General features: G+C 27.9%; 1 protein-coding gene across 1 annotated transcript; it reads left to right on the top strand.

Annotated features, from left to right (window-relative positions):
• The first annotated feature begins 21,643 nt into the window (after window positions 1-21,643).
• LOC114184048 (subtilisin-like protease SBT4.14) lies at window positions 21,644-26,556 on the top strand. Its single transcript, XM_028071282.1, has 11 exons — window positions 21,644-21,780; window positions 21,921-22,012; window positions 22,114-22,211; window positions 22,288-22,431; window positions 22,542-22,647; window positions 23,955-24,468; window positions 24,575-24,672; window positions 24,750-24,974; window positions 25,124-25,232; window positions 25,358-25,571; window positions 25,856-26,556. Exons 1-11 carry the CDS (start codon window positions 21,676-21,678, stop codon window positions 26,386-26,388), a joined length of 2,238 nt encoding a protein of 745 aa, XP_027927083.1. The 5' UTR covers window positions 21,644-21,675; the 3' UTR covers window positions 26,389-26,556.
• Window positions 26,557-27,450: the final 894 nt, after the last annotated feature.

The raw sequence follows: 27,450 nt of genomic DNA, 5'->3' as shown, positions 1-27,450 counted from the left end.
CAAAGTAGTGGGAAACATCGTCGCAATAGTGGGGGAGGCTTGGAAGAGAGAGTGCAAAGAAATAGTGCAAGGAAACTGACCTTGTGTTGCTGTTTTTAAGCAATTTGATGTCGGATAAGTGGTAGAGCTTACATCCTTCGATGTCTATTGGAGGGGATCTGACGTCCTTCAACATTTGCTGGTAGGGATTTGACGTTTGTTGGTGGGGATTTGACGTGTTTCGACGTCTGCTGGTTAGGATCTGACGTCCTCCGACGTTTTGCTGGATGGGATCCGACTTCCTACGATGTCTGCTACTAAGGGCGACGACGTCAAACGTGCATTAGACGCCAGTGGAAAGGGACATTACTTTTGGCATTTTAATTACAAAAAAAGTAATCAATCATTTTTTACGTTGGTTGTTTGAGGGGTTGACGTTGAAATTGTAATGTTGAAGGCTCATTCTACACTAGTATCTATTTTTTTCTTTCAAATTTATATATTAGGAATTTGTAAAGTTTTATTTTGAATTTTCAAATTATGTATAATATATTAGAAATTGATGTAAATTAAATTAATATTTTTATTTGTTTTATAAAGTACGACATTTAATGTTAAGAAATAATAAAACATAAAATAAAATATAACAAATAATAAAATTATTTATTAAGATAGTTTTTTTTTTATTATCTTTTGAGTTTTTCACATATTGTATCTATCTTTTATATTTACTTATTTTCATTTTATTTTTAAAGAAGAAGAAAAAATTGATATAAGCTCATTATTTTTAGTCTTATTTTTCACGTGCTATCTTCTATTATGGAAGAAAAAAATTGGCAACAAATCAACATTTATACATAAATTTTTATTTTTATTTTACAGTTATACATTTATACAAATCAACATTATATTACATTATATTATATTATATTATATTATATTATATTATATTATATTATATTATATTATATATATATATATATATATATATATATATATATATATATTTGGATGATTATAGTATATGGACAATACTAATCATTTTTAATTTCAAACTATTATAATTTAAAAAACAATTATTCATTTGAATTTTCATTTTAAATTGTAATAGTTATATTTTTTTATATAGTGCATCGTACTAATAAATATATTTATCTTAAAACACTTTTAATTAAATATATAATGAAATAAAAATATAACATAAGTAAAACAGCAGGCATACTTTTATTATACTTTTTAAGTATTATAAATATTGTCAGTAATTGTTTATGTTTTGAAGTGCATCGCTAAACTAATAAAAAATAGTTTAATAGCATGACAAGAATTATAAAATACAAGAAAAAGAATAAAATAAGAACACCATATATCATTTTACAATAATTAAATTATATATTGAAGAAAAGGAAATATAAGAAGTGTGAAAAGGTGAAATTGGAATAGCCTTAAAAAAAATACTACAAATTACTGAAAATTATTTATTAAATACTATTAATATGGTCATACAAAATTTTCAGATGGTAAAAAGCTAAAGCGTTTATAGACCGTGCTAGAAAGGATTTTCATATGAACTATTCTATTATATTAAACTTTTGTTGTCTGTGTCTTAATATTAACATTATATGTAGTTGCGCATTCTTTTCTATCAACCACAAATAGAAATAAATTCAAAACTTTAACGTGGCCATATTATGCTAAAATTTAATCAAAGAAAATTCATTTAATCATTTACTTTTATAATAAAGCGCCTTTATAAAGAAAAAATGACAACTACAAAATAATTTGAGATAACGACTATATATCTAAACATGCAAAAATAAAAATAAGGATTAAATATGTTTTTTTTTTGTCTTTTAACTTTTAGTGAATTTTGGAATTAGTCAATTTCGAAATTTTGGACCAATTTAGTAATTCATCTTTCGAAATACGTAAATTTAGTCCTTTTAATTAAATTTTGTTGGTTTATTTTACATTTCAAGCGCGTTTCATAATAGTATTTGACTTAGCATTAAAGCAAAAATGTGTCAAACAGTATAAATAACTTACATACAAGCCTGAAATGTGTACGAAACATCAAATAAACTCAACAAAATTTGATTAAAAATATTAAATCCACGTATTTTGAAACATGAAGGACTAAATTGGTACAAAGTTTCAAAATGAACTAATTTCAAAATTCATCTAAAGTTAAGAGACAAAAAACATATTTAACCTTAAAAATAATAATTAGAAAGTAGGATATATTATTGAAACAAAAATGTTGATAATTTATTTAACAAGTATAAGAAATATTTCATTTCATGAGGTATGAACAAGATATTTTTAATTTAAATTAGTTATTTATTTAATCTTCAATCACATGCAATTTTTTTAGTTTAAATAATTCTCATTCAATTAATTAAGAAAAAGAAATTATGTTGTAATCACTTTTAAAATACAACTATTCAAAATTAACTCTCAAAAATTTTACATCTATTTTTAAAATTGACATTTAAAAACACGTGAAGGCCATATCTTTTAAGATCTATTATGAACTTATTGGCTAGATGCACATGCATTGTCAAAATTGAAAGATTTGACAAATTTGGTTATGTCATAATTTATGCTAAATATCGAATTTATGTGGAACATGATTCACGTAGTCCACATCCATTATAATCACAATCTATATACACGTGGACTTTTAACATGAATTATGATAATAATTATGATAATAATATAGAAAATATTTTTCTCAATACATTGTTTGTCTTTTGGAAAGTTTCTAATTTATAAAATGTAAAAACCACTACGAGATAAATAATAACATTAGGTTTCCTATTAAAAATCAAGTATTATGTTAATTAATAGTTTAAAATATATATTCATTAGTTTTTTTACCAAAAAATAATATTATATATTTATAAATGGAGAACAGATATTAACAACAACCACATTATAAATTTCACTCTTGTAAAACTTATTCCTTTAATCCTCCAACAAAACCATATTAGGTTTTCCAAGTTTTTCTATTTACTAAATTCTAACACTTAAAAAAAAAACTAAAATAAGGACTATATAGTTAGTGTTGCATTCTTAGGTTTCTATATTGCTTTATACACAAATTAATATTCATAGCAAAATTTATAGGTATTTCATGGCTAAAAGTTTTCTAAATAAAATTGGCAGAAAATAGACCATTTTTTTAGTAGTGAAAAGTGATAGTGCTAGATTGTCTCATGTGAGGAAAAAGAAAGGTTCACTTAATTTTCACCATATAATTTAAATACCTTTGCACATGCTTTTCTTTTTGTCAGCTACTTGTACAGAAAACTTACAAAATATTTCTTAATTTTTTTTTCTGGAACAAATATTCAATAATTGACGCAGAGTGTTTTCAAAATTTAATGTCTTCTTTTTTTCTACTAAAAAATACACATTTTACACTTTTTGCCAATTTTGTTTTTTAAAACTTTTTTTAAAAAATACATAATTTTGTTATGAATAGTAATTTATAAAAAATTATTATCAATTCTTCTATAAAATATATTTTGCATGAAACATTTTTTATAGAAAATTTTATAAAAAATATTTATGAATTTTATAATTTTATAAAAAATAATTAATTACAAAAGAATTATCGACCAATTAAAATTTAAAAAAAATAATAATAAAATTTTATAACAAATTTAAAAAAAAATCATGAAATATGTATATTTTTAATAGTATTTTCTTATTCAATCATGCATACTTTTATATATATATATATATATATATATATGAATTTAATTTATTTGAATTTTTTTAATAAATTACAATATAATTTTTATTGCATTGAATAACTTTATAACCTAAATAAAAAGAGTTGGATTGAGTTTCTTTTTATCATATTAAAACATAACTCAATATTTATATTAAACCAAGATCTAACCTAACCTTTAGAGAGTGTTGAGTTTGCTTCTGATTCAACTCAGTCCAATCTAATTTAACCAAATTTTTCATGGATTAGATATCAAACTCAAAATCTAACCTAACCAAAATTATTAAATAATATTAATAAAAAATAGAAATACAACTATCAATCTCTTTACTCCACGATACAATTAAATGAATGTATATTTTTGAAATATTAAATTTTTAATTTTTTAATTCTCCAAGCATGGAATAATAGAGTCCATTCTAAAAATCTAACAATTTCTTTTTTGAAATTACAAATTTTGGCCAAAAAATAAAAATAAAAAACTAATAACCTAATCTCGGATCTAACCTTATCAAAGAAAAGTTAGGTCGATTAAGTTTAATAAAAGAAATATAGAAATTTGACCTAATTTAACCTTCTTCTTTTTTATTGAATTGGAAGATAGATTTACACAAATCCAACACAGCTCAATTATTGTAAATACCTAATAATTTTTCAATTGGAATGTAAAATGATAGGTATTTTCTAGTTATAAAGGTATTTAGATATTCATCTTTAATAGACTATAACATTATTTATCAAATAATTCATATTTTTTAAAAGCCACTATTGATAAATAAAATTACTTTTTGGATGACTTGAAATAAAAAATTTATAGACAATCCAAGTTATTAGGTTCACTTAACCTAGATGCCGGCCACAACTTGTGTGTTTGAGTCATGAAGCACTTGACTCTAGGCCAACACTTCCATCAATAATTTTTTTTTAAGAAACATCAACTTAGTCAACCATAAATTCAGTTTGGTTTTACACTTTATCATCATTTCTTTCTTTATTTTACCTATGTTTTCGCGTGATTTGGTCGGTCTGAAAAAATAATTACTAAAAGAAATATTTTGTAATTACCCTTTCTAACACCCTCACAATATTATACTAAGTTATTTATTCTATAGATTACATACAAACTTTCTATAAACAAAATAATTTATATATATATATATATATAACTTGATTGAAGTTTTAGTGATTCGAGCTAGGTTGCTGGATAAATTGGATGGAAATTCTTAAAGAAGCAAATCTGTATAAAAAATTTTGTGTTATTATTTTTTTTCTTCTTTCTTCTTTTAATATTTTTTGTTGATTTAAAGATGGTTATTACAGAACAGTAATATAACCTCTTTATGAATTATGAATCGACTGAGTGAAGGTAAGAATTTTTTTTCTCCAATTGCTTGAGGTCTAACTTGGTTGAACAAATTTAAATCGCCTTAGTGGACTTGCAAAGTTTCACTGAGTGAATTTAGGCCCAAGAGTAATATTGGTTTTCTTCATACAATTCACTGAGTGAAATGCCTATTCGTTTAGCGGATTTATGCAAAATATGTATTATGCATAAATTTTCAGAAATATTTTCAAAAAAAAATATTTCTATTGAGAAAAAAAGTTACTTAATCTTTTTAGTAGTATTAAAAAAAATAACATAATTAAAATGTTACTTAAAAATATTTAGTAATATTTTGTTCTGATAAAGGAAAATATGATCTTTATTATATCGTGATAAAGTAAACATTGATCGTTATTTTAGATGTAGAGTGTTATTATTTTAATATTTACTTAATTGCTCAAAATATAATTTTCGTCATTCAAAAGATAATATTTCTCTTTCGAGAGATAGTGTTCTTCGCTCAGATTGTGGTTTCAAGTTTGTGTGAAAAATATGTTGCATAACTTTTTTTTCTTTAAATTTTTTTTTTTCTCACCCAACAAAAGATCGAACGTTAAGATGAGGTATGGAAAATCTTTTAACATAAACAAAGAAATTAAGTGCTATATTTATACTTAAATAATAGAGGTTGTTACTTTTAGGCATGTCGTTAGTTAGACACTTAAATCAAAACAATTTTCTCTTCTCTTTAGGCATGTTGCTGAAGCCATAAACTTGTAGCTTGAGTGAGATATAATTAGTGTTTTTTATCAATAATAAAAAATGTATTAGTGGAACAAATAAGGTGTTTTAGCCAAACGTTTATGTACACGGGATAACAAACATTGAAAAACAAAAGAAAATAAATTCTAACCCCATCTCACTAAATACTTTCCAATACAAAATTAAAAGATTGTACATCAAAATATCTTCATTGCATTATATGTTTCTGTTGCCATGAATATAATGACAAAATGTAATTGTCTAAAGAGAATTATCATGTTTCATAACAAGGAAATTAGTTTGCATAAAATCTGTATTACCTGATAAATTAGAGCTCTTGACTTTACAATCATATAATGATTAGAGTATATACTTTATCTCACCTTTTAAAATAATTTATTTATATAACTTCCCACATTATTAATTTCAAGCAAAACACCCGCGGTACGAAAACTTAACTTTAAGAATTTTATGTCTAATTCAAATTAAGCTCTTACTTAAGTTAAGTTGAATATAGGGTTAAATATGTTTTTGTCCCTCAAGTTTTAGCGAAATTTGGAATTAGTCCCTCATCAAAACTTTTGACCAATTTAGTCCTTCATCTTTCAAAATGCGTGAATTTAGTCCTTTTAACCAAATTTTGTTAAGTTTATCTGACGTTTCGAGCGCATTTCATGATAATATTTAAGTTAACATTGAAGCAAAAATGTGTCAAACAGTATAAATAATTTAAATACTATCATGAAATGCGCTTGAAATGTCAGATAAACTTAACAAAATTTGGTTAAAAGGATTAAATTCACGCATTTTGAAAGATGAAGGACTAAATTGGTCAAAAGTTTTGATGAGGGACTAAACCCAAATTTCGCTCAAACATAAGGGATCAAAAACATATTTAACCCTTGAATATATCATTAACATCGTTTATGGTGAACCTAAACATAATATTGTTCTTATGTGTGCAAATAACTCAAACTGTATTATGCTTTAATAACATAATGATAAAAAGTTGTTTCACTACTAAAAAATTCATATTTTTTATTAATTTTGTTTTAAATTAACTTTTTAAAAAATACTTATAAATTTCGTTATGAAAAAAAAATTACAGAAAATTGTTATCAATTTTTTTTAAAATATTTTGTATGAAACATTTTTTCTAATAAATTTATAGAAAATACTTACAAATTTTAAAATTTTTGTAGAAAATAATTATTCACGAAAGAAATACTTCTCAATTAAGATTATTAGAAAAATAGTAAAAAAAAAACTCTTTCTTTACAAATTTTTTAACAAATTTGTAAAAAAAATCTCATATAATATAAGAATTTTTAGTAGATTTTAAATAAAAGTTATTTATTTAAGTGATACTAAATAAGATCGATACATATTTTTCTTTAAATAATTTGTGATATTTGTAAATGTTCATATGTAAATCAATTGAATTAAAAGGGATATGACTTTAATGATAATCTAAATTACATAAAACAAAATATTAAGTGGTAAAAAATTGAGAGAAACTATATAGCCCTTTATGATTATTTATACAATAAATTTATCACAGCGTCACTGGCGGACCTAGGTTGTGACAGGGGAGCCACGGCTCCCCCATTTTTTTTTTGAATTTTTATATATATATTTATATATTTTTTAAAATTATATTATATATTATTTATATTAAAATTATATTATGGAAAATTATAATAAAAGATAAAATAAAAAATTTTAATAGAGACATTAACTTATAAAAGAGATTAGGGTTTTTTTCTGAGAGATCTTTCCATAATGTAAATTATCATGAAAGTCTGTGAAGAGAGATAAATATAAAGGTTGGGAAATAGAGGTTGGAAACACATAGATTGAGATTCATGTATATATTCTTGCATGATCTATCACAAATCAAAGGTTAGTATCTTATTATGATTTATGTATGTTAGTTTATGATTCTTTTTAGGATGTTTCTTCCAAATTAAGTTTATCCTAAATTAATATAACCCCTAATTATGATTTTAGGGATTCTTTTATGAAATTGGTATGAACCCTAATTATAATTTTTCCTAAATTATTATAATCCTTAATTATGAAATTTAGGGATTTTGTGTTTTTCGCTACATATGGTATTTTTTTTAAGTTTTGAATTTATACAGTATTGCTTATTTAATTAAAGTAGTATGAGTTTTATTATGTTTTGCATTGTGATAATTGTGATTTGTGAATATAAATTTTATTTATTCTAAATAGGTAAGAGGTGATAAATTTATATTAGAAAGATTATGATAAAAAGTAAAAAAATTGATTCTTTTTTTCAAAGAGGAAGGTTTGTGATGAAGATGAAAAAGAAATGCATTTACGTTAACTAAGCTTGAGAAATTTAATAAGAACCAAGAATTTAAGACAATATAAAACAAATCTCTAAAGTTATCAGAGTTACATATAATGAATTTAACAATTCAATAGAACGTGATTTGGAAAAAACGACATCAAATTTGACAATACCACCAAATCAAATTGATGAGATACAAATGCTTGATCTAAAATGGTATTCATGAATTGGTATCATGATATAATAGCGAATGATAGTAATATTTTTTTGAATTCTACTATTATATGTGTTTGTTATAAGAAGAGGAAATGAAGAGAAAAAAATGAATAATTTTTCTTCTAAAAAAATTATATATAACAAATCTAATTTGGCCTCCCTACAATTTTAGTCCAAGTTCCGCCACTGCACAGCGTATGAGGTTAGTCATAGAATTATTATACCACTTTATTATAATTTATACAATAAATTTATACAAAACTTTTAACTTGCATTATCTATTTTATGTGCTCATAATTTTATAACTAAAAATTTATTTTTTTTTCTTCATACTTGTTCCTCGTTTATAAACACGTTTAGCATATCATTTTACCGTTCATGAATCAAATTAACTAAATTTAGAAAATTAAAATAATAACATATTTAAAAATGCGTAATGTAAGGGGAACATATTCACCGGCTTTTTTCCAGAAAAAAGTCACCTAACGCTAGTGTATTTTCATGTTGAATGATTAACTTCAGTTCTTCAAAATAAAAATATGGAATATAGAAGAAACCAGTGAAAATTACATTAAATTTATGTAACTTTTCTCGAAAACAAAGTCATTAAATGAGTGATAGTACATGTATTTATGTTAGTATATTATAAAAGGACACTAATACTATTACTTTTATCGTTTGATTTTCTTTTTTTTATTTTCTAACGTGATTTATTATAAATTATTGATTAATTTTATTTTTTATTTACATTAAACCACATTAAAAGTAAAGAATGAAAATAAAAAAATGAAAGTTAAAGTATAATTTTTTATTATAAAATATTACATTCATCATATTCATTTTAATATAATAGTTAAAGATAAGTAGTTAAATATTAAATTAAATTAAAATAAATAACTAAAATTTATTTTTTAAATAAATATTAAATAATTTTGTTTCACCTATATTTATTAAGTTTCAAGTGTTTTACTTAAACGTCTTTTCTATATTATTAAGCATTGTTTTCTTTCTTTTTTAAACTTTTTCTTAATTTATTTTGATTAAATATTTAGTGATGTCTGATTGTGCCTAAATCTTTTAGGTTGAATTTAAAAAAATAAAATTTATAAAGATATATAATCAACCTTAGTGTTTTGCATATACAATTAAGGTAAACACGCGACTAATTAAAGGATTAAAAATAACTTTAAAAATACTTGTGTTTATGTATAAATTCCAAATATTTGTATTTAATAATAGTTTTATAAATATTTTTTAAGAATTCATCAATAATTTATATTTATTTTATTATTTATTGTAAAATTCATAACTATACAATTATGTTTCCATGTATAAAAGGATTAAAAAACATGGATGAAATTGAAAGGCAGAAATAATTGAAGTGGTTAGTTGAGGGGGGGACCACAGGCGTGCGATGCTCCGTCTTCTGTATCCGATGCAGGGATTCTAATCCAACGGCCAGAAAATGAAGATTATTAATCGCTAGATTTGAGACGCACGCAGAACAGAATCTCTCTCTGGTGGATGTCATTTTCTAGGAGGCAATTGTACGATGTTCACTTTCAGTCTATCATAATTTCATTTTTAATATTCTTTTACTGTTTCTATTTCTATTTTTAAATTAATTATTACTGCTTCTGTACTTTTATTAAAAAGGAATCTATTACATACTAAAAAAGATTTGTTAATGAGCATATGAGAGTAGATTAATTTTTAAAATATATAGTCAGTAAACGAAAGAAATAAAAACCCTTTTTTTCGAAGAAAAATCAAGTTGATGTTATTATATTTCTATAAAATAAAAAATATTGAAAGTTTTACTTCTAAAAAATATTGAAAGTTTTTTTCTCATGCATTAGAATTGGGAAAAAGTGATGATAGAGATAGGGTTTGAGAAGCAGCACATATCCTGGGATTAATACCCTGCCTTTTCTGCTCATGCTTTAGGTATCATGCACATTCCTTCACTTTTCTCCATTCTTTCATTGCTTTTGGATTTCCCATTCACCACATCACAAAAACATCCATAATAATCATTTAATTAGGCTGCTTCAATAAATAGAAAGTTCAACTTTCCTACTACTTCCTTCTGCTATAGCTTTCACACTCCATCAAAGAGTTTGAGTTGAACTCTTTTTGTTAACAATCTTCTTTAATGTTACATTTCTAGCTTAATTCATCATTTATTTGATACTTTATTTATCAACCATATTCAATAATAATAATAATAAGACTCGTGTTAAAGAGATTAATATTATTATCGACTCAAAATTTTAAGATAATAAATTTATATGTTTTTTTTTCTTATTTATCATTCAACTTCATCATTTTTTCTTTTTCACAATGTGCGACTTCAACTAAAACTTGATTATCATATATTTTATTCAATTTTTTTTATTTTTCATTATTTACTCTTGAATTCTCTAACCATTTCCTTCTCAACTATGAATCACGTCATATTAGATTTTCAGGTTAAATATATTTGTATCTTTAAATTTGGACACAAAATTAATGTCATTATCTAACTTTAGTACGTTTGATCCCCAAACTTTAAAAATGAATGGATGTAACTCTTGTAACTCAATAACATTGTTTTTTTATGTGTTAAACAACATTCCAAATTGACATTTGAGTCCAAAATGTTTGACATATAAAAACAATTGGGTTAGTAAGACTATATCTATTTATTTTTTAAGTTAGAGACTAAACTGTATCAAAGATTAAAATAATAATAAATTTCAATTTCACGTGAAAATTTAAGGACTAAAATATATTTAATTATAAATGTTTTTTTTACACTTATCTAATAACCTGTTCTTTTAATTTTCTAGTTTTTAATAAAATTTTAATGAGTAAAAAGTCAAAAAATACGTATTCGCAAAAGAACGAAAGTAAAGTTTTATGTCTCCGAAATCAATAAAAAAGAAACAGCTGATTTCCACTCTATATAAGTGCTATCATGGTGATAAGTTGTCATGCACTACTACATCCTACTTAATCAATGTGATTAAGCACTCCTATATATTTTTTCTTTATTACGTCCTTCATTAGAATAATTGTTTCGTTTAGTATGAATTTGATTTTTAGATTATCTATCATTCAATTATAATTTTTTATAATAAAAAATCTTTATTAGAATTTTTTTTAGTTTATTTTTTTATCAACAATAAACAATTTTATAAATGATGAAAAAACTAAGGGTTTTCTCACCCATTTTGTTTCTATAAGCATACACTAAACACCAAAACGTAACAGTCTAAACTTATCCACTAATCAACAAATAAATCCTACTTGACAGCAATCAGGATATGAGTGGATTAGGAGTAACTTTTTCTATTTGTAGGCCTTGTGGGAACAAACAATTGAGGGGGTTGTATTAACTTTTATATAGAAATGAATTTATTAAATATATTTTTCTTTTATTAATTGTTCATAAAAAAATGAATTATATTCGTGACTAATTTTTTTTGTCAAACTTTTTTGGTTGTTTACAACGGTGATGGAAGTCAACTTTTTGGAATTAGCAAAACATGTGATAAGATAGTCAACATCTACTTCCATGCATGTGTTATTGCTATTCTTTTATCTGGAGATTAGTTGATTTACCTTTTATGAGATTGTATCTAAAATATATTTATCAATAAGTGAAAAAAAAGAAGGAGAGAATGAGAGAAAGAACCAATAAATTACAATAAGAGACTCTATTAATAAATTTGTGTGCATATTCTTTGTATTTAGGGTTCATAATAATACAGTGGTAGTTTTGGGATGAGGAACTGGGTAGGTATTTCATGCTACCTGCTACCTTGGCATCTTGTGTTAAGGTCACAAGAGAAATAAAGCATAGTATTCCTTTATACATTTTGTGCATGGACCCCTACCCCAAACATTAAATGCCATTATAAAGGACTCACAGATAATTAAATACTTATTTATTTATTTTTAGGATTACATCGACTTGCCCCTTTGATTGCTTTTTGTTATGTAGATACAATGATTCTACATGTTAAGTTGTTTAGAAAAATAAGTAGAGTTAGGCAACGTCTCTGTAAGGTAAGAAAAACTAATAATTTAATTTATTTTTAATTAGAAATGTTAACTACAGAAAATGAGAAATTGAGAGAAAGTTCAATTAAAGGAAATTTTGAGGTTTTAAGCGCTCGGTTATGTTTTGTGTGAAAAAAAATTTGGTTATTGGAATATTGTAGGGTGAAGAAAGGCTTAAATCATTAGTTTGCAGAATTTTGTTGAAGAATGAATAGAAATCATGTTTTATAAGCCTCGACTAATGTGTCAATGTAAATTATATATGGTAATGAAAGGGTGGGTTATGGCTGGATTTTTGTTTCTAAAACGAATTAGAATTGAGTATATATGATGAAATTATATCTCTAGATGTTAAATATGTATTAGAATAATAAACTTTTATGTATTTTAACTTGTTAGCATATTTATAATGATTTTTTATGAAATTGTTGATGAATGTAATTTGGTATATATATAATATTTGGTGTGGAGAAATGCATTTAAATTGATACTGTCATTTGAATATGGGCGAAGATGGATTGATATTAGTGTTGTTGTGATGGGGAAATAGCTTATAAAATTGACAAATGAACTTGATTTTGGTGACTTTATGATACATTCATTATTAGTATAGTACTTTGATTTCATTTCTAACAATCATATTACTTATGTTTACCATGAAAAACTTTTAAATAAAACTTTGTCAATATATATAAGTTATTTGATTGAGGATAGTTGTTGTTTTATGGCTTGTGTAAATTGTTTTTAATTGCTAGAAGAGGTTGTGAAACACCCTAAATTAGATGAAATAGCTTAAATTTCATGAATTTGAGTTTCTGCTGTAATTACCGCGAGCATCGAAGTACCACCGTCGGACGCTAGCATGAAAATTTCTTAACAGAGTGTTCCAAGGGTCGTGTCGTGACAATAAGTCACTGACTTTATGGGTTTGGGTGGTTATTTGACGTCGGACAATAGTCTGTGAAAAATTAGAAGTGCTTTGTAAATTGTTATATAGTTCTTTTTTACCTTTTACAATTTGCAATGGTAACTCTATTGAGTTATGTTTGTTAATGTAGGTATCGATATTTGTAGTCAAATTAGTTGTTTTTAAGAGAGTGACATTGGACGATAACTCTCGATATAAATATTATAAATAATTAATTTTAAACTTTGTTTGAAGTAGTGATGTGTGGTTGAGTCCCAATAGCTATTTTTATAGAAAAAATACAATTGTGTAGGGTGTTAAAGTCTATTGAATGAGACATTGAGGGATGATGCTATCCCGACTCAAATAGTGTTTAACTCATATATGTGGTGTGAGTCAAAGAAGACTCCACATGACAAACAATATATATGATATAAAAGAGGATCATACTTAGGGAGCTAGTGGGATTAACCCTCATGGCTTGGTTTGGGGATATTGGTACTGTCCTGAGTGATGAAATCAATGAAGGACTTGCAAGCAAGCATTACAGTTGCCGAGTTTCACGAGTCCATTCAATAAACTAATCTTTCAAAAACAAAGTGTAGATTTAATGTGTTGTTTGAGTCGTTTTGAGTTACATGTTGTTGGAGTCTTGTGGAATGATAGCTAGTAATTGATTTTTGATGAATGTGAAGTGTTTATGTTACTGGGTTGGTTTATAAGATGAACAATTTGTTTCTTGAGCCAATTTGGATTGAGATTTGAATGAGCTGGTTGGATAAGGTAGTAGGGATTGATGTTGACATTTGATCTAGATGAATGAGAAATATGAGTTTTTTGTTATATTGATCCTTAAAACATAATGTTCTCTAAATGAGTAATTGACTAGTGAAATTATGATTGACATGAGACATGTTAATCAAAGAATTTGTTATTCTCTAAAAAATAAGTTAATAACATTATCATATGTTTTTATATATTGCCATATCCTATATATACTAGTTATGTTCATTTAAAATGCATTACCCTTACGATTATTTTGTTTATGATTTTGGTTCGCATGCAATGATTGTATTCTTTATATGGGAATAGATGAAGGTGCAAGTAGTAGTACAAAGTAACAAGTCTTGAGTGGGCAGGAACTTGCTAATTTCTAAAGTTAGAGAATTTTCTATGGGTGTATTATAATGTATATTTTTTGTTGTCCTTCTAAATTATATTTTATAGAATGTCTAAACTTTTTGTAATAATGTAAATGGCAGAGTGTAATACTCTACAATTATGTGTGTGATTATGCTCTATATCAATATCCATAGTATATAATTTCGTTGAGATCCCATTCTTCTCTCTCACACACACACACACACACACATATCAATATCCATAGTATATAATTTCGTTGAGATCCCATTCTTCTCTCTCACACACACACACACACACACACACACACACACACACACACACACACACACACACACACACACACACACACACACACACACACACACACACACACACACACACACACACACACACACACACACACACACACACACACACACACACACACACACACACACACACACACACACACACACACACACACACACACACACACACACACACACACACACACACACACACACACACACACACACACACACACACACACACACACACACACACACACACACACACACACACACACACACACACACACACACACACACACACACACACACACACACACACACACACACACACACACACACACACACACACACACACACACCACACACACACACACACACACACACACACACACACACACACACACACACACACACACACACACACACACACACACACACACACACACACACACACACACACACACACACACACACACACACACACACACACACACACACACACACACACACACACACACACACACACACACACACACACACACACACACACACACACACACACACACACACACACACACACACACACACACACACACACACACACACACACACACACACACACACACACACACACACACACACACACACACACACACACACACACACACACACACACACACACACACACACACACACACACACACACACACACACACACACACACACACACACACACACACACACACACACACACAAAGGTATATATCTATATCATCTATTAGATACATTTTTTTTTCACACCACATACCAGACCATATATATCATCTATTAGATACATTTTTTTTTTCACACCACATACTAGACCTTAGGAACTTCCTTTCACATACTAGACCATAGAGGCATTTGATTTTCCTATTTTAAAATACCCAAAATCACGTCTATATCTATTTTTTATATGATAATTAATCAACTTTTTTATGGTACGTTTATATTATAATTAAAATCAATTTAACTATTTTTAATTATTGTTGATGGATAATTTTTTTTCTTTCATGGGAGCACACTTGTGGACAGATAGTATTTGTCAATGATAAAATTATTCGTGGATGAAATTTTATCATGCAAGATAAATTAAATTTTTCAAACAATTTTTTAACAGATGAAAATAAATTGTTGAATTGAAAAAAAATTTGATCATTCATTTTTTTACCTTAATGTATAAGATGATGAACAGAATTATGATTAATATATTATTGAAGATATCACATAGGTGTTGTGTGATGTTTCTATATTTAAAATTAACTTGTTATGCTTAATTAATCTTACATGTAACAAATTGACCTGTATAAAATTTTGATGTTTCTGTAGATTTTTTTTTTGTTTCGCTACTCTGGTTGATGGACAAAATGAACTTCAATTGTTACTGAAAGGTATTAGGGTTGAGGATGAAATAGAACATGTACACTTACTCGATATACTATAATTAATGCAATTTAATTAATGAAAACGACCATTCTGACTATAAGATAAGATTAATTCTTTCATTCAACCTAATCATCATTAACACATAAATTAGCCACACATTACAACAAATTTTACAACTAGAGATGCCTACTTTACTTTAATAGATTTTGAAAAACAACAACAATAATTTAGAGTGGAAACGAAAATAGTTAATGTCCTATTTGACAGAGATGAGATAAATTAATACACTATAAAACAAGTTAGTAGAGTAAAAAATAAGATGACAGTTAAAAATGCTTATATTGAAAATTTTTGTATTATTTATTTTAAAAATATTTTACATAAATTTTATAAAAATATTTTAAATAATTTAAAAATAAATAAATAAATATATATATATATATATATTAAATAATTTGACGACAAAAAATATATTTAACATGAAAATAAAATATAAAACAACACTTTGTTTCTAAAATATATTTTTCTCTTGTTTTTCTTTTCTATTAATCATCTTGTTCTACTTTAATTTTCACTCGTCCTATTCATCTTTTCAATCTGACCAACGTTAATATATAAATTGCAATCTAAGTGAGAGAGTTTGAGAAAAAGAAAATATAGTCTAAATGATAACTTTTGTTAACAAGTATCTTTTAATCCATAAAGTCGTAATATTAAAAATTTTACGATCTAAAAGTTTTACAATAATTTAATAACCAATAAAGTAAAAATATATTAAAAAAATATAAACATTATTTTAGAGTTTTAGATTAAAAGTGATATTTTTATCTTTTGTATATTTCTTTTCGTAACTTATTAATACCACCGGATATTCTTGATAATTTTTCTAAAGCTTCCACATTAATGTTGTTAATATCAAAAGTGTTTTTGATTTTGACAAGTTTTCAGTTTGAGATTTTCATAAATGATAGTTTCATAATGTTTCAGAGAAAAATAAATTTTAGGAATAGTAAAGTGCATTTAAATAAAAATAAACCTAAGAAATTCAGTAGTTGGGCAATTAGTATTTATTATGATATTGAGTATGGTGGCCCTGGAAGGATTGATAAGGAATGTAATCGAACATTATGCTCCCTACAGTTTTTTTTGTTTCAATGTTTTTGGATTTATTTTGGTGCAGTGATTCATTTGGAATAGACACATTCATGCTTTAGTGTTGGTCCATGAGACACGTTAACACTTGAAAAATGATCAAGTGATGTTGGTGGGTACGATGTTTCGGTAGAAAAAAGGTTAAATAGGACTCCAAAAAGTCGAAAAGACTAGTGTTGTTTATAGCCAACTTAATTAGTGCTCTAACTTTTGCTTTAATTAGTATTTTTAGGATGCTTTTATGATTCAACTTACATGATAGAGATATAGCGTTGTAATTATATATTATATTTTTAATTTATTTTGACTTTCATTTTTTTATTGAATTAAATTTCAAGTAATATGTCTGCTTCATTATAATCAGAATAATTACCATTTTTCAATAAAATAAATAATTTCTTAAACATAATTACATAATAATAATAAATTAGTATAATATTAAATCAATAGTGCTTAAAAATGTTACTGTAAAGCGATAATCCAAAAATTATAATCATGAAATTTTCTATTTTCACAGTAAAATACAAGTTTTCAGATTGAAATTACGAGGTGGAGAAAGAAATGGCCCTTTATGTACATCAGTAAGTGGTTCGCGCTACACACACTACGGTCCACCTTCAATTGGGCCTTACCTTCCGTCTTTTCTTTCCAAACTTTTGCTTTCTGCACCCATAATTGTGATGTAAGAGTCTAATTTATCCCTCTTTATATATAAATTATTAAATTTATTTATTTTCTTCCGCACACCTCCATACTCTTTGTTGGAGTTCTTAAAATTTTTGTTTTTAGTGGATACTTTAAATTGAGTGATTTTTAAAGTTTGTTTGAGAGAAATCCGAATAATCTGGATTTGACAATTAAAATATAAATTTTTATATTTTAGATGAAATAATTTGAAAAGCATGCAATAACTATGTGATTTAGAAAAATATACTGTATTGAGCAATCTAGAAGTTTATGTAGTTAGTAAGTTTAGTAATTCAAATTAATATTTTGAGAATGCATTTTTAAATAGTCCTTTTGCAACTATATGTTGTTTTCTTAACGCGTGTGGGTATGTTTTTAATTTGTTTAATAAATATGACTATATCAAGAAGGGAGATTCTTTTCTTCTAAATTATAGATGTACTTTTTAAAAAACAAATTTTGCCTTAAGAAAAATGCAATTTGTGAAACACATAATCTTAATTTATATTTCGAATAATATCTATTTCAGAACAATTCCAAACAAGACAATATAAAAAAAAAATATAGTATGATGAAACAACATTTAACACTTACCACAATTAATTTCAGCAGTTCCAATATCTTAAGTTTTACCAATACTCTTTGCCATGTCACTCACCACCAAGAGCCTTCAATGGAATCCCATCGCAAAGTTGTCATTTAGAAAAACTGGTTGGTGCTAGAAAAAACTACGGGGCTATAGGAAGCAAAACCACTCTTTGTATCACTGAACTGGAAATAGAAGGACCAGTTGCACCTCATCAATTTCTCCATCCACCCATTAATATAACGAAAATACTTAAATACCATTCACTATTGAATCAAAGCCTCATTTCTAAAAATGTCAAAGTTATATCTTGTCCACTCATCATGGGTTTAATATGGGTTAAGTTAAAGAATTTTCTTTTAAAAGTGGGTTAAATTTAAATAACTCACTTAATTTACAGATTAAATGAATTCGAGTTAGATTGAGGGTGAATTGACTCCCAACCCACCAATAACAGTAATATTAATTTTTTTTTATAATTTATTTTTATATTTTTATTATAATTATTTACTATTTTTAATTATATAAATTTATAATTTAATATTTTTAAATTCTAGAATATTATTTAATAATATTTGAATAATTTAAATATTTAATTTATTTGTTTGTCAAATTATATCCAATGATACTTTAACTTTAACCGCTATCTTTATACTAAAATTTCAAAAATTATATAAACATTTTGATACCAACACTATAAAAAATAAAACAATTCAATTCATTTTCGTTATAATATAATAAATATATAAAATAAATTAAAAAAATAATATTTATAAATAAACCAATAGACTAACCCACTGATCTGTGTTGGATGGGTCGGATTGTAAAGTCTATGTCTCATCAAAAAGTTAACACGATTAAACTGACTATTTTTTCCTCTGTCCATAGTGACTCAACCTTTATTAATAAGGTTGACTCACTTTTATAGCCTTCCTCATTTCCATCACCACTGTCACTGTTACCGTCACCGAAACACTACCGAAGAATAGAAAAAATGTTAAAAGAATTCATTCCAAAAAAGATTTTTCTCGAAAATATTTTATAAGTTCCGGAAATTCCGAAACCCTGCTTCATTTTTCTTTTCAGAAAATATTATACACATTTCGAAAAGTGTATTTCGGAAATTTGTTTCGAAAATTGTATTTCGGAAATTTGTTCCAAAAAAAATTGTGTTCTTAAATGTATTTCACATGTTATAGAAATTTTGTTTTGAAAATTCTTTTTCAGAAAATTTCTTTCTGAAAATATTATTTTGGAAATTCCGAAAATCCTGTTCGGGAAACCCTTTTTCACAATTCATAATCCGGAGGGTTGCAAAGAAAAATTGATGGAGTGCAAGAAAACATTACCCATATGGGATTGAAGAAGGAGGGGTGCCGGTATTTGGGCCTGGGCCTCTTTTGTTAGGTTGTTAGGTTTGGTTGGAGGACCATTGTAGTTCAGGAAATTAATATATATATATATATATATATATATATATATATATATATATATATATATATATTATGTTACAATTTCTTATTCTAGTATTCACAGACAACAGCTACTTTTCATAGTTAATCTTTGATATCAACATATATACAAAGAATTCTAATGGGGATTCTGGGATTCTTAGAGCTTAAATGACACGAGGTTACTTTTCTATTTTTTGGGTTTACCGTTATATAAATATATGTCAGTAATTTATTTTAATTTTTTTTTATTACATAGGATTGATAAAGAAGTTGTAGTTAAATAATTTGAAAAAAAAACAGGTTCTTTTGAAGGATGTATAGAATAGTGATATAGGTAAATTATATTTGAATTAAATTTGTATGTTGAGTTTTATTTAGTGTAATATATTTGTAGGATTTTGATTTGTTAGATATACACATGTATTAATTTTTAGTAAACTTTTTATTCCAATTAAATAACTCTAAACTCTTTACTTCTCTCTAATGTTATTTTCATTTAATAAACATTTTATTCCTTTTAGATAACTCTTAAAGTTTTTGAAATCAATTCTCAACTTACAATACACTCCACGTAATATATCATTAAAAATTGTGGATTACTCACAAAAAGTGAAAAAGTTATTTACTATATCCAACACCAAGAAAGCTCTTTTAGTTGCTTTCAGAATTGTTTCCACAGCTAAAATTTCCACAATTAACAACTTTGATGAATGGTATTTAACACCACTAAACAAGCTTAAATATTTAATCTACAAGGGAGATTTTAAAGACGTGTAGGTTGGTGTATGAGTAACTAACATGGTACACAGATTTTTAGCCCATTTTGAGCTCCCATAATATATTATCAGTGCATAATAAGAAGAAAAACTTTGTCAATGTTTGTCTCTTTTAGGTTAAACTTGAAGCTAAACCCATTAAACGTTGGTAATCAGTGATGTACGGGCTAAAAGCTTGCATTGGAATTCAAGGAATAGGTGTTCATAATGTCAAGGGCTCTTTGTTTTTAAGCAATATCTCTACTGTACTTGATAGTGATGTGCGTCTAGGATGCTACGCATTCAAATTCTCACACTCTTCTCAAAGTTTCCTGCTGCCAAATTTGAGTACAAAAATTTGTTTGTTGGTGAAGCACAACATGGCTTTGTGGAATCACAAAGACACATAATTAGCATTTACACTTTATCTTGAAAATCTCACATCGACTAAAGGTAAGATCGATTTTACAGTATGTAAGTCAGAAAAAAAAGGAGAATTATTCATTGATCAGGTTAAATAAACAAGAAGAGAAATTAATCTTCATGGACCACTAGTTATGAGTCTACTGTATGGATCATGACATCAAATGAGTTTTTAATCGCAAATGATAACAACAAACCATAAAGAAAATGAGAATGTTAATGCAAGTTTTACTTGAGGAAGCAACCCTGTGCTCTATATGTGTGACATTGACTTGTGCCAAAGAAGGACTCAGAAACTCATAATCTTTCTTACAAGCTTCCCCAACCAAATTAAGCTTTGAAAATTGTATGTTACAAGCAATGTAATTGAACTAGGCCTTCTTATCATTTCTTTTGCTAACTTTTGAATGGTATATAAGCTGTTTCCTAGACTCAGTTTGGTCATGTTTTAGTGTCTCAAAAGCCAAGCATGTTGCTACTAAAAATGTTGCCAAAGAAGCATACAAAATCCCTTTTTCTACTCTGTCTTCAATTATTGCTATGCAGTGCTTCAGTTAATGGAGTTGAGCAGAAGGCATTCAATTTCTTCTCCCCTTTTCATTCCTTATTTGGCCATTGATCTATTTGATTTGTTTCATCTTAAAGCTACCCTCTTGCATGCATGTTAGTTATTGCTTTCATTATGAGCTTCACCATTATTTGATTTGTGTGTAGAACTTTTACATTGTTTTCTTGGGAGCTCACACACAGAGCAGAGGAAATGCACTTGAGACCTATTTAAATGTTCTATCTTCTGTGAAGGGAAGGTAACTTGATGACCAACTCACAAACACTTGTTATCTTTCCCTCTTTAAGATCAAAGGCCAACAAAAACTATAACCATTCTCTTCAATTTGTGCTCACTTAGCTATCTTGAAGCCAAAGATTCTATGGTGCATAGTTACTCAAGGAACTTCAATGCATTTGCTGCAAAACTGTCAGAAGATGAAGCCAATAAGTTATCTGGTAAGAATAGTTTTTCATTTTTCACTGGCTTCTTCAAGAACTATATATTATGCTGTTAACCCTTTTGTATGTGTAGCCATGGATGAAGTGGTTTTAGTGTTTCAAAACCAGTACCGTCAGCTACACACAACAAGATCATGGAACTTCATTGGGTTGCCTCCAACAGCCAAAAGAAGATTGAAAGTAGAAAGTGACATAATTGTTGGTCTTTTAGACACAGGTTCATCTTGGTTTTGCTCACATTTTTCATTTTCTTCTTTGCTATTATATTACATCAATGGTGCTTCTTGATTCAGTTTTTAAAACTGTGTCACAATATTGGTGAGGCAGGGATCACACCTGAGTCTAAAAGCTTCAAGGACAATGGATTTGGTCCTCCACCAGCAAGATGGAAAGGATCTTGTGGCCATTATGCTAATTTCTCAGGCTGCAATAAGTAAATTTTCTTTCCTTGTTTACGTTGTGTCACTGCATTGTTACTGAAAATAGGATTAATCATGAACTTTTTGTTATTTAAATGAACTAAACCTGTTCAAGTTGACTTTTGACAAATCTTATCTTTTAAGAACCACCAAATTCAAGATTGTTTGTCCTTGTCAAGAAAATATTAAAGTACCCACAAAAAAGTAATGTTTTGTTTTTATAAAAGCAGAAATTTATCATATGCAGAATTTTGAACTATATCTGATATTTAACTAAGAAAAAAAAAAGGATAAATCTGTGTCCTCCCATAAAAAATCCTACTCCTGCAATGTCTCATGCTACAATATGGAGAGATAAACAGTCTCAAAACACAGTAATAGTTTAGTATTAATATGTGGTTCAATCTTGTTAAAAGTTCAACACTTTTTTCTCGTATGAATGTTTTCAACTAGGTGACATGCTTCATACCCTATATATCCTATTATGTGGTCCAACTTGAATTCAAACACCTTTCGACTAGAAGGAAAAGTTGCAATTTTTACCTCTTAAGTAAAGTCCAAACATGACAATAACAAGAGTAATACATGAAACATTGCCTTAAACAAAAGGGTGGAACACAGATCCACACACTACTAAGTCTTGCATTCTGTTTTCATTCTTCTCCATCATCTTAGGGCCTCTTTCACAGTCTTCCCCTGTTCACAGATAACAATGTCTAATCTTCTCTTACTCATGTAGTATCACAATCTTCTTTATAGATCTAAATACCCCAAAACAGAAGAAGAGGAAATTTAGTCATGCAACTCTGCTAAATTTGGTTCCAAAGCTTTCCTTTGAAAGTGTCCGACATGCGTACAATACTTGTACGACACACCTACAGATAAAGTGTCTCATTTAAAAGACATTTTTTTTCTTTTAACATCGACTCTAACATAATATTAATAATCACAAATCCAATCCAATAATTTTATGAAAAAATCCATAAACTTGTCTATTTATTATATAAATTTCTATTATGAATATAAATTAAGGAATAAATCTTATATAATCATTATTTATTTTTCGCTTGTTGGATATTATATAGATAGATTAAATTCATTTTTATTTAACTTGATAACATGTTGGTTGATGATTTGAAGTTAATATTTATATACACGTCATGTCGTGTGTGTCCGATACATCTTTAATTTAGTTATATTTTCGTATCTGTATCCAAACTTCAGTGCCTGGTAAATCTCCCAAGAAATTTATGTGTGGTTTAGCTCATGATCTAACTTGTGAATTCCATCTGCATGGTAACTCTCTGTGGCAAACATGAAGAAAGATCATAGGAGCCAAGTACTTCAAGGCTGATGGAAACCCTGATCCATCAGACATATTATCTCCTGTGGATACTGATGGACACGGCACTCACACTGCATCAACAGTTGCAGGAAATCTGGTCCCAAATGCAAATCTCTTTGGGTTGGCCAATGGAACTGCTCGAGGTGCAGTGCCATCGGCAAGGTTGGCAATTTACAAAGTTTGCTGGTCATCTAGTGGATGTGCAGACATGGACCTACTTGCTGCATTTGATGCTGCTATACATGATGGTGTGGATGTCATATCTATTTCCATAGGTGGTGGAAATCCTAGTTATGTTCAGGACTCTATATCAATTGGTGCATTTCATGCCATGAGAAAAGGTATAATCACAGTGGCCTCTGCTGGAAATGCTGGTCCAAGCTTCGGAACTGTAACAAATACTGCACCATGGATTGTAACTGTAGCAGCTAGTGGCATTGATAGGGCCTTCAAGAGCACTGTTCAGTTGGGAAATGGAAAGAATTTTTCTGTGAGTTTGTTTCTTTTGCATTATACATATTCTGAACATCGATAATAATGCAGTATTTGCAGAATTAATTGATATGTGAACATCGATAATAATGGAAGATTTGCAGGGGGTAGGTGTGAATTGTTTTGATCCAAAAGGAAAACAGTATCCTCTTGTCAATGGGATTGATGCAGCCAAAGATCCAAAAGACAAGGAGGACGCTAGGTAATGTTCCAATGTTTGTCAACAACAGCTGAAAAATTGTTCGACAGTAACAAGGAACATTTTTTATGTGGTGACAGTTTCTGCTATGAAGACACCTTGCAGCCAAGTAAAGTGAAGGGAAAGCTTGTTTACTGCAAATTAGGAACATGGGGCACTGAATCTGTTGTTAAAGGAATTGGGGGCATTGGCACTTTAATAGAAAGTGACCAATTTCCTGATGTTGCTCAAATTTTCATGGCACCTGCTACCATTGTGAATAGTGTACAAGGTGACAATGTTACAAAATATATACAATCCACGAGGTAAAAGAAAAAATCTCTTATTTGTTTTTGAATCACTTCTCATTGTAGCTACTCACTGATTTTTCTCTATAGCTTGTTCAAACGAATATAATTCCTCTTATCAGATTATCTCAACCATCAATTTTACATTAAATTTTTGTTGAACCAAGATCACCATCAGCAATGATATACAAGAGCCACGAGGTTCAAGTGCCAGCTCCAGTCACTGCTACATTTTCATCTAGAGGCCCAAATTCAGTATCCCAAAATGTTCTTAAGGTACAATATTTGCAACCTTTGTAGTTGCAACCTCTATTATGCTACAAAAGCACTTGTATTTTAATTTGCTTATCGTATTATGGCATTTCATGAACTTAGGATGTTAAATGATCTCTTTTATGCAGCCTGATGTTGCAGCTCCTGGCATTGACATCTTGGCATCTTATACTCTCAAAAAGTCACTCACTGGTTTAAAGGGGGACACTCAATTTTCAGAATTTATTCTAATGTCTGGAACTTCCATGGCATGTCCTCATGTTTCTGGAGTTGCTGCATATGTTAAGTCATTTCACCCACATTGGACTCCTGCTGCAATTAGGTCTGCCATTATCACAACAGGTAAGATTAAATCCTAATTCCACTTTTCTCATTTGATTTGTTTGCACCTATGTAGTACATGTAGTACGGATACAGACACACACCAACACAGTACAAACACAGACACAAACATAAACACAGACATGAATACCGGACACAACACAAACACTTTGACGTGTGTAGTCTTCAAAATGTAGGACATGGAAATACGGATCTATATATTAAATCATTATGTACTTATATATTCAAAGTTATTTAAGATTAGTCAAATATAATAATCTAAACAGTATTATTTTATTGTTAAGCCAAACCAATGAGCAAGAGAGTTAACAGTGAAGCAGAATTTGCCTATGGTGCTGGTCAACTGAACCCAACAAGAGCTGTTAGCCCTGGTTTGGTCTATGACATGGATGACTTAGGGTATATCCAGTTCTTATGCCATGAAGGATACAAAGGTTCCAGTTTATCAGCTTTAGTTGGTTCACCAGTGAATTGCTCCTCTTTGCTTCCTGGGCTTGGCCATGATGCTATGAACTACCCCACAATGCAGTTGAGTCTTGAAAGCAGAAAAGACACAAAAATAGGAGTTTTCAGAAGAACAGTGACCAATGTTGGTCCTGCTCCAACCATCTACAATGCCACCATCATTTCACCTAAGGGAGTGGAAATCACAGTGAAGCCAAGCAGCCTCACTTTTTCTGAAACCAAGAAGAAGAGGAGTTTCAAAGTAGTTGTGAAAGTCACATCCATTGGAAGTAACAAAATTGTGTCAGGTTCCCTTATATGGAGAAGCCCACGTTACATTGTAAGGAGCCCTATTGTTATCAACAATCCATAAGGTTATGTTTTGCAGTGACCTAACTAAGCTTTTAAAGTTTCCCTTTGTATCAGTTACAGTTTGTTGATCATGTAACTACAGATTTTCTTGAAGTCTGTATCTAATTCTAATCGTCAAATAAAGATGAACTTTTCACTCGAACTTCACGACCTCTTATTATCATTAAAACAATGTATGGATTCGAATGGAAAGAAATAGAGTAATACATTTTTTTCATCTTATGTTAGTGTATAATAATAATAACTAATAATAATAATGTATTCAAATAATTAAATTTACTCAATGCTGGAAAATAAAAAAAAAGCTCAGTTCTTTAATTAGAAAAAAAGCTTATTTTATTACTCAATTTAGATTTTATATAATTTAATTCAATTCAACACATTTCAACACCCTATAACTAAAAACATTTGAAGTAGATATTAATCATTATAAAAAAGGGTGTGATGTATTTATGGGTAATCCAAAAAATATATTAAATTATTAAACTATAAATAATTGAAATAAACTGTACCGAGAAAATGTAAACTATTTTTATTAAAGCTAAAATGAACTTAAATTGAATTTTTAAAACTGAAATATTACATTAAAATAGTTTATAGTACAGTTAGGGGAAAAAAAACCCAAGCACAAGGACAACAATATTTGTCTAATCATGCTACACATCCCCAGCGGTGTTTTAGGATATAATTTTTCATCTTCATCAAATTTACTTATTATTTTTTTTAGCGTCTATCTTGCTATGTATTTACTGAATCTTGATTTTCAGTTTTGAAAAGAAAAACCTATATAAAAATTCAAATTAGTTATCTAAGAGATAGTGAATTGTAAACGGTTTAATTTAGATTCAAAATTAAAATTAACCAGTTCAGTCTGATATTTCTTTCTTATCTAAAACTATGACTATAAAAAAAAAAATCATGTATTCGTGGATAAAATTCATAACAAATAAAAAATAAATATTGCAAATAGATATCTACAGATAACAGGTATGAATATTTTTTTATACCCGCATGTTAACGGGGTGCGTACAAGTATCATAATATTCGTATCTGTGGATACCCG

This window comes from Vigna unguiculata, chromosome 5 (assembly GCF_004118075.2).
Source record: "Vigna unguiculata cultivar IT97K-499-35 chromosome 5, ASM411807v1, whole genome shotgun sequence".
In the NCBI taxonomy this organism is placed as follows: domain Eukaryota; kingdom Viridiplantae; phylum Streptophyta; class Magnoliopsida; order Fabales; family Fabaceae; genus Vigna; species Vigna unguiculata.
This window is presented reverse-complemented; position numbering and strand designations above follow the sequence as displayed.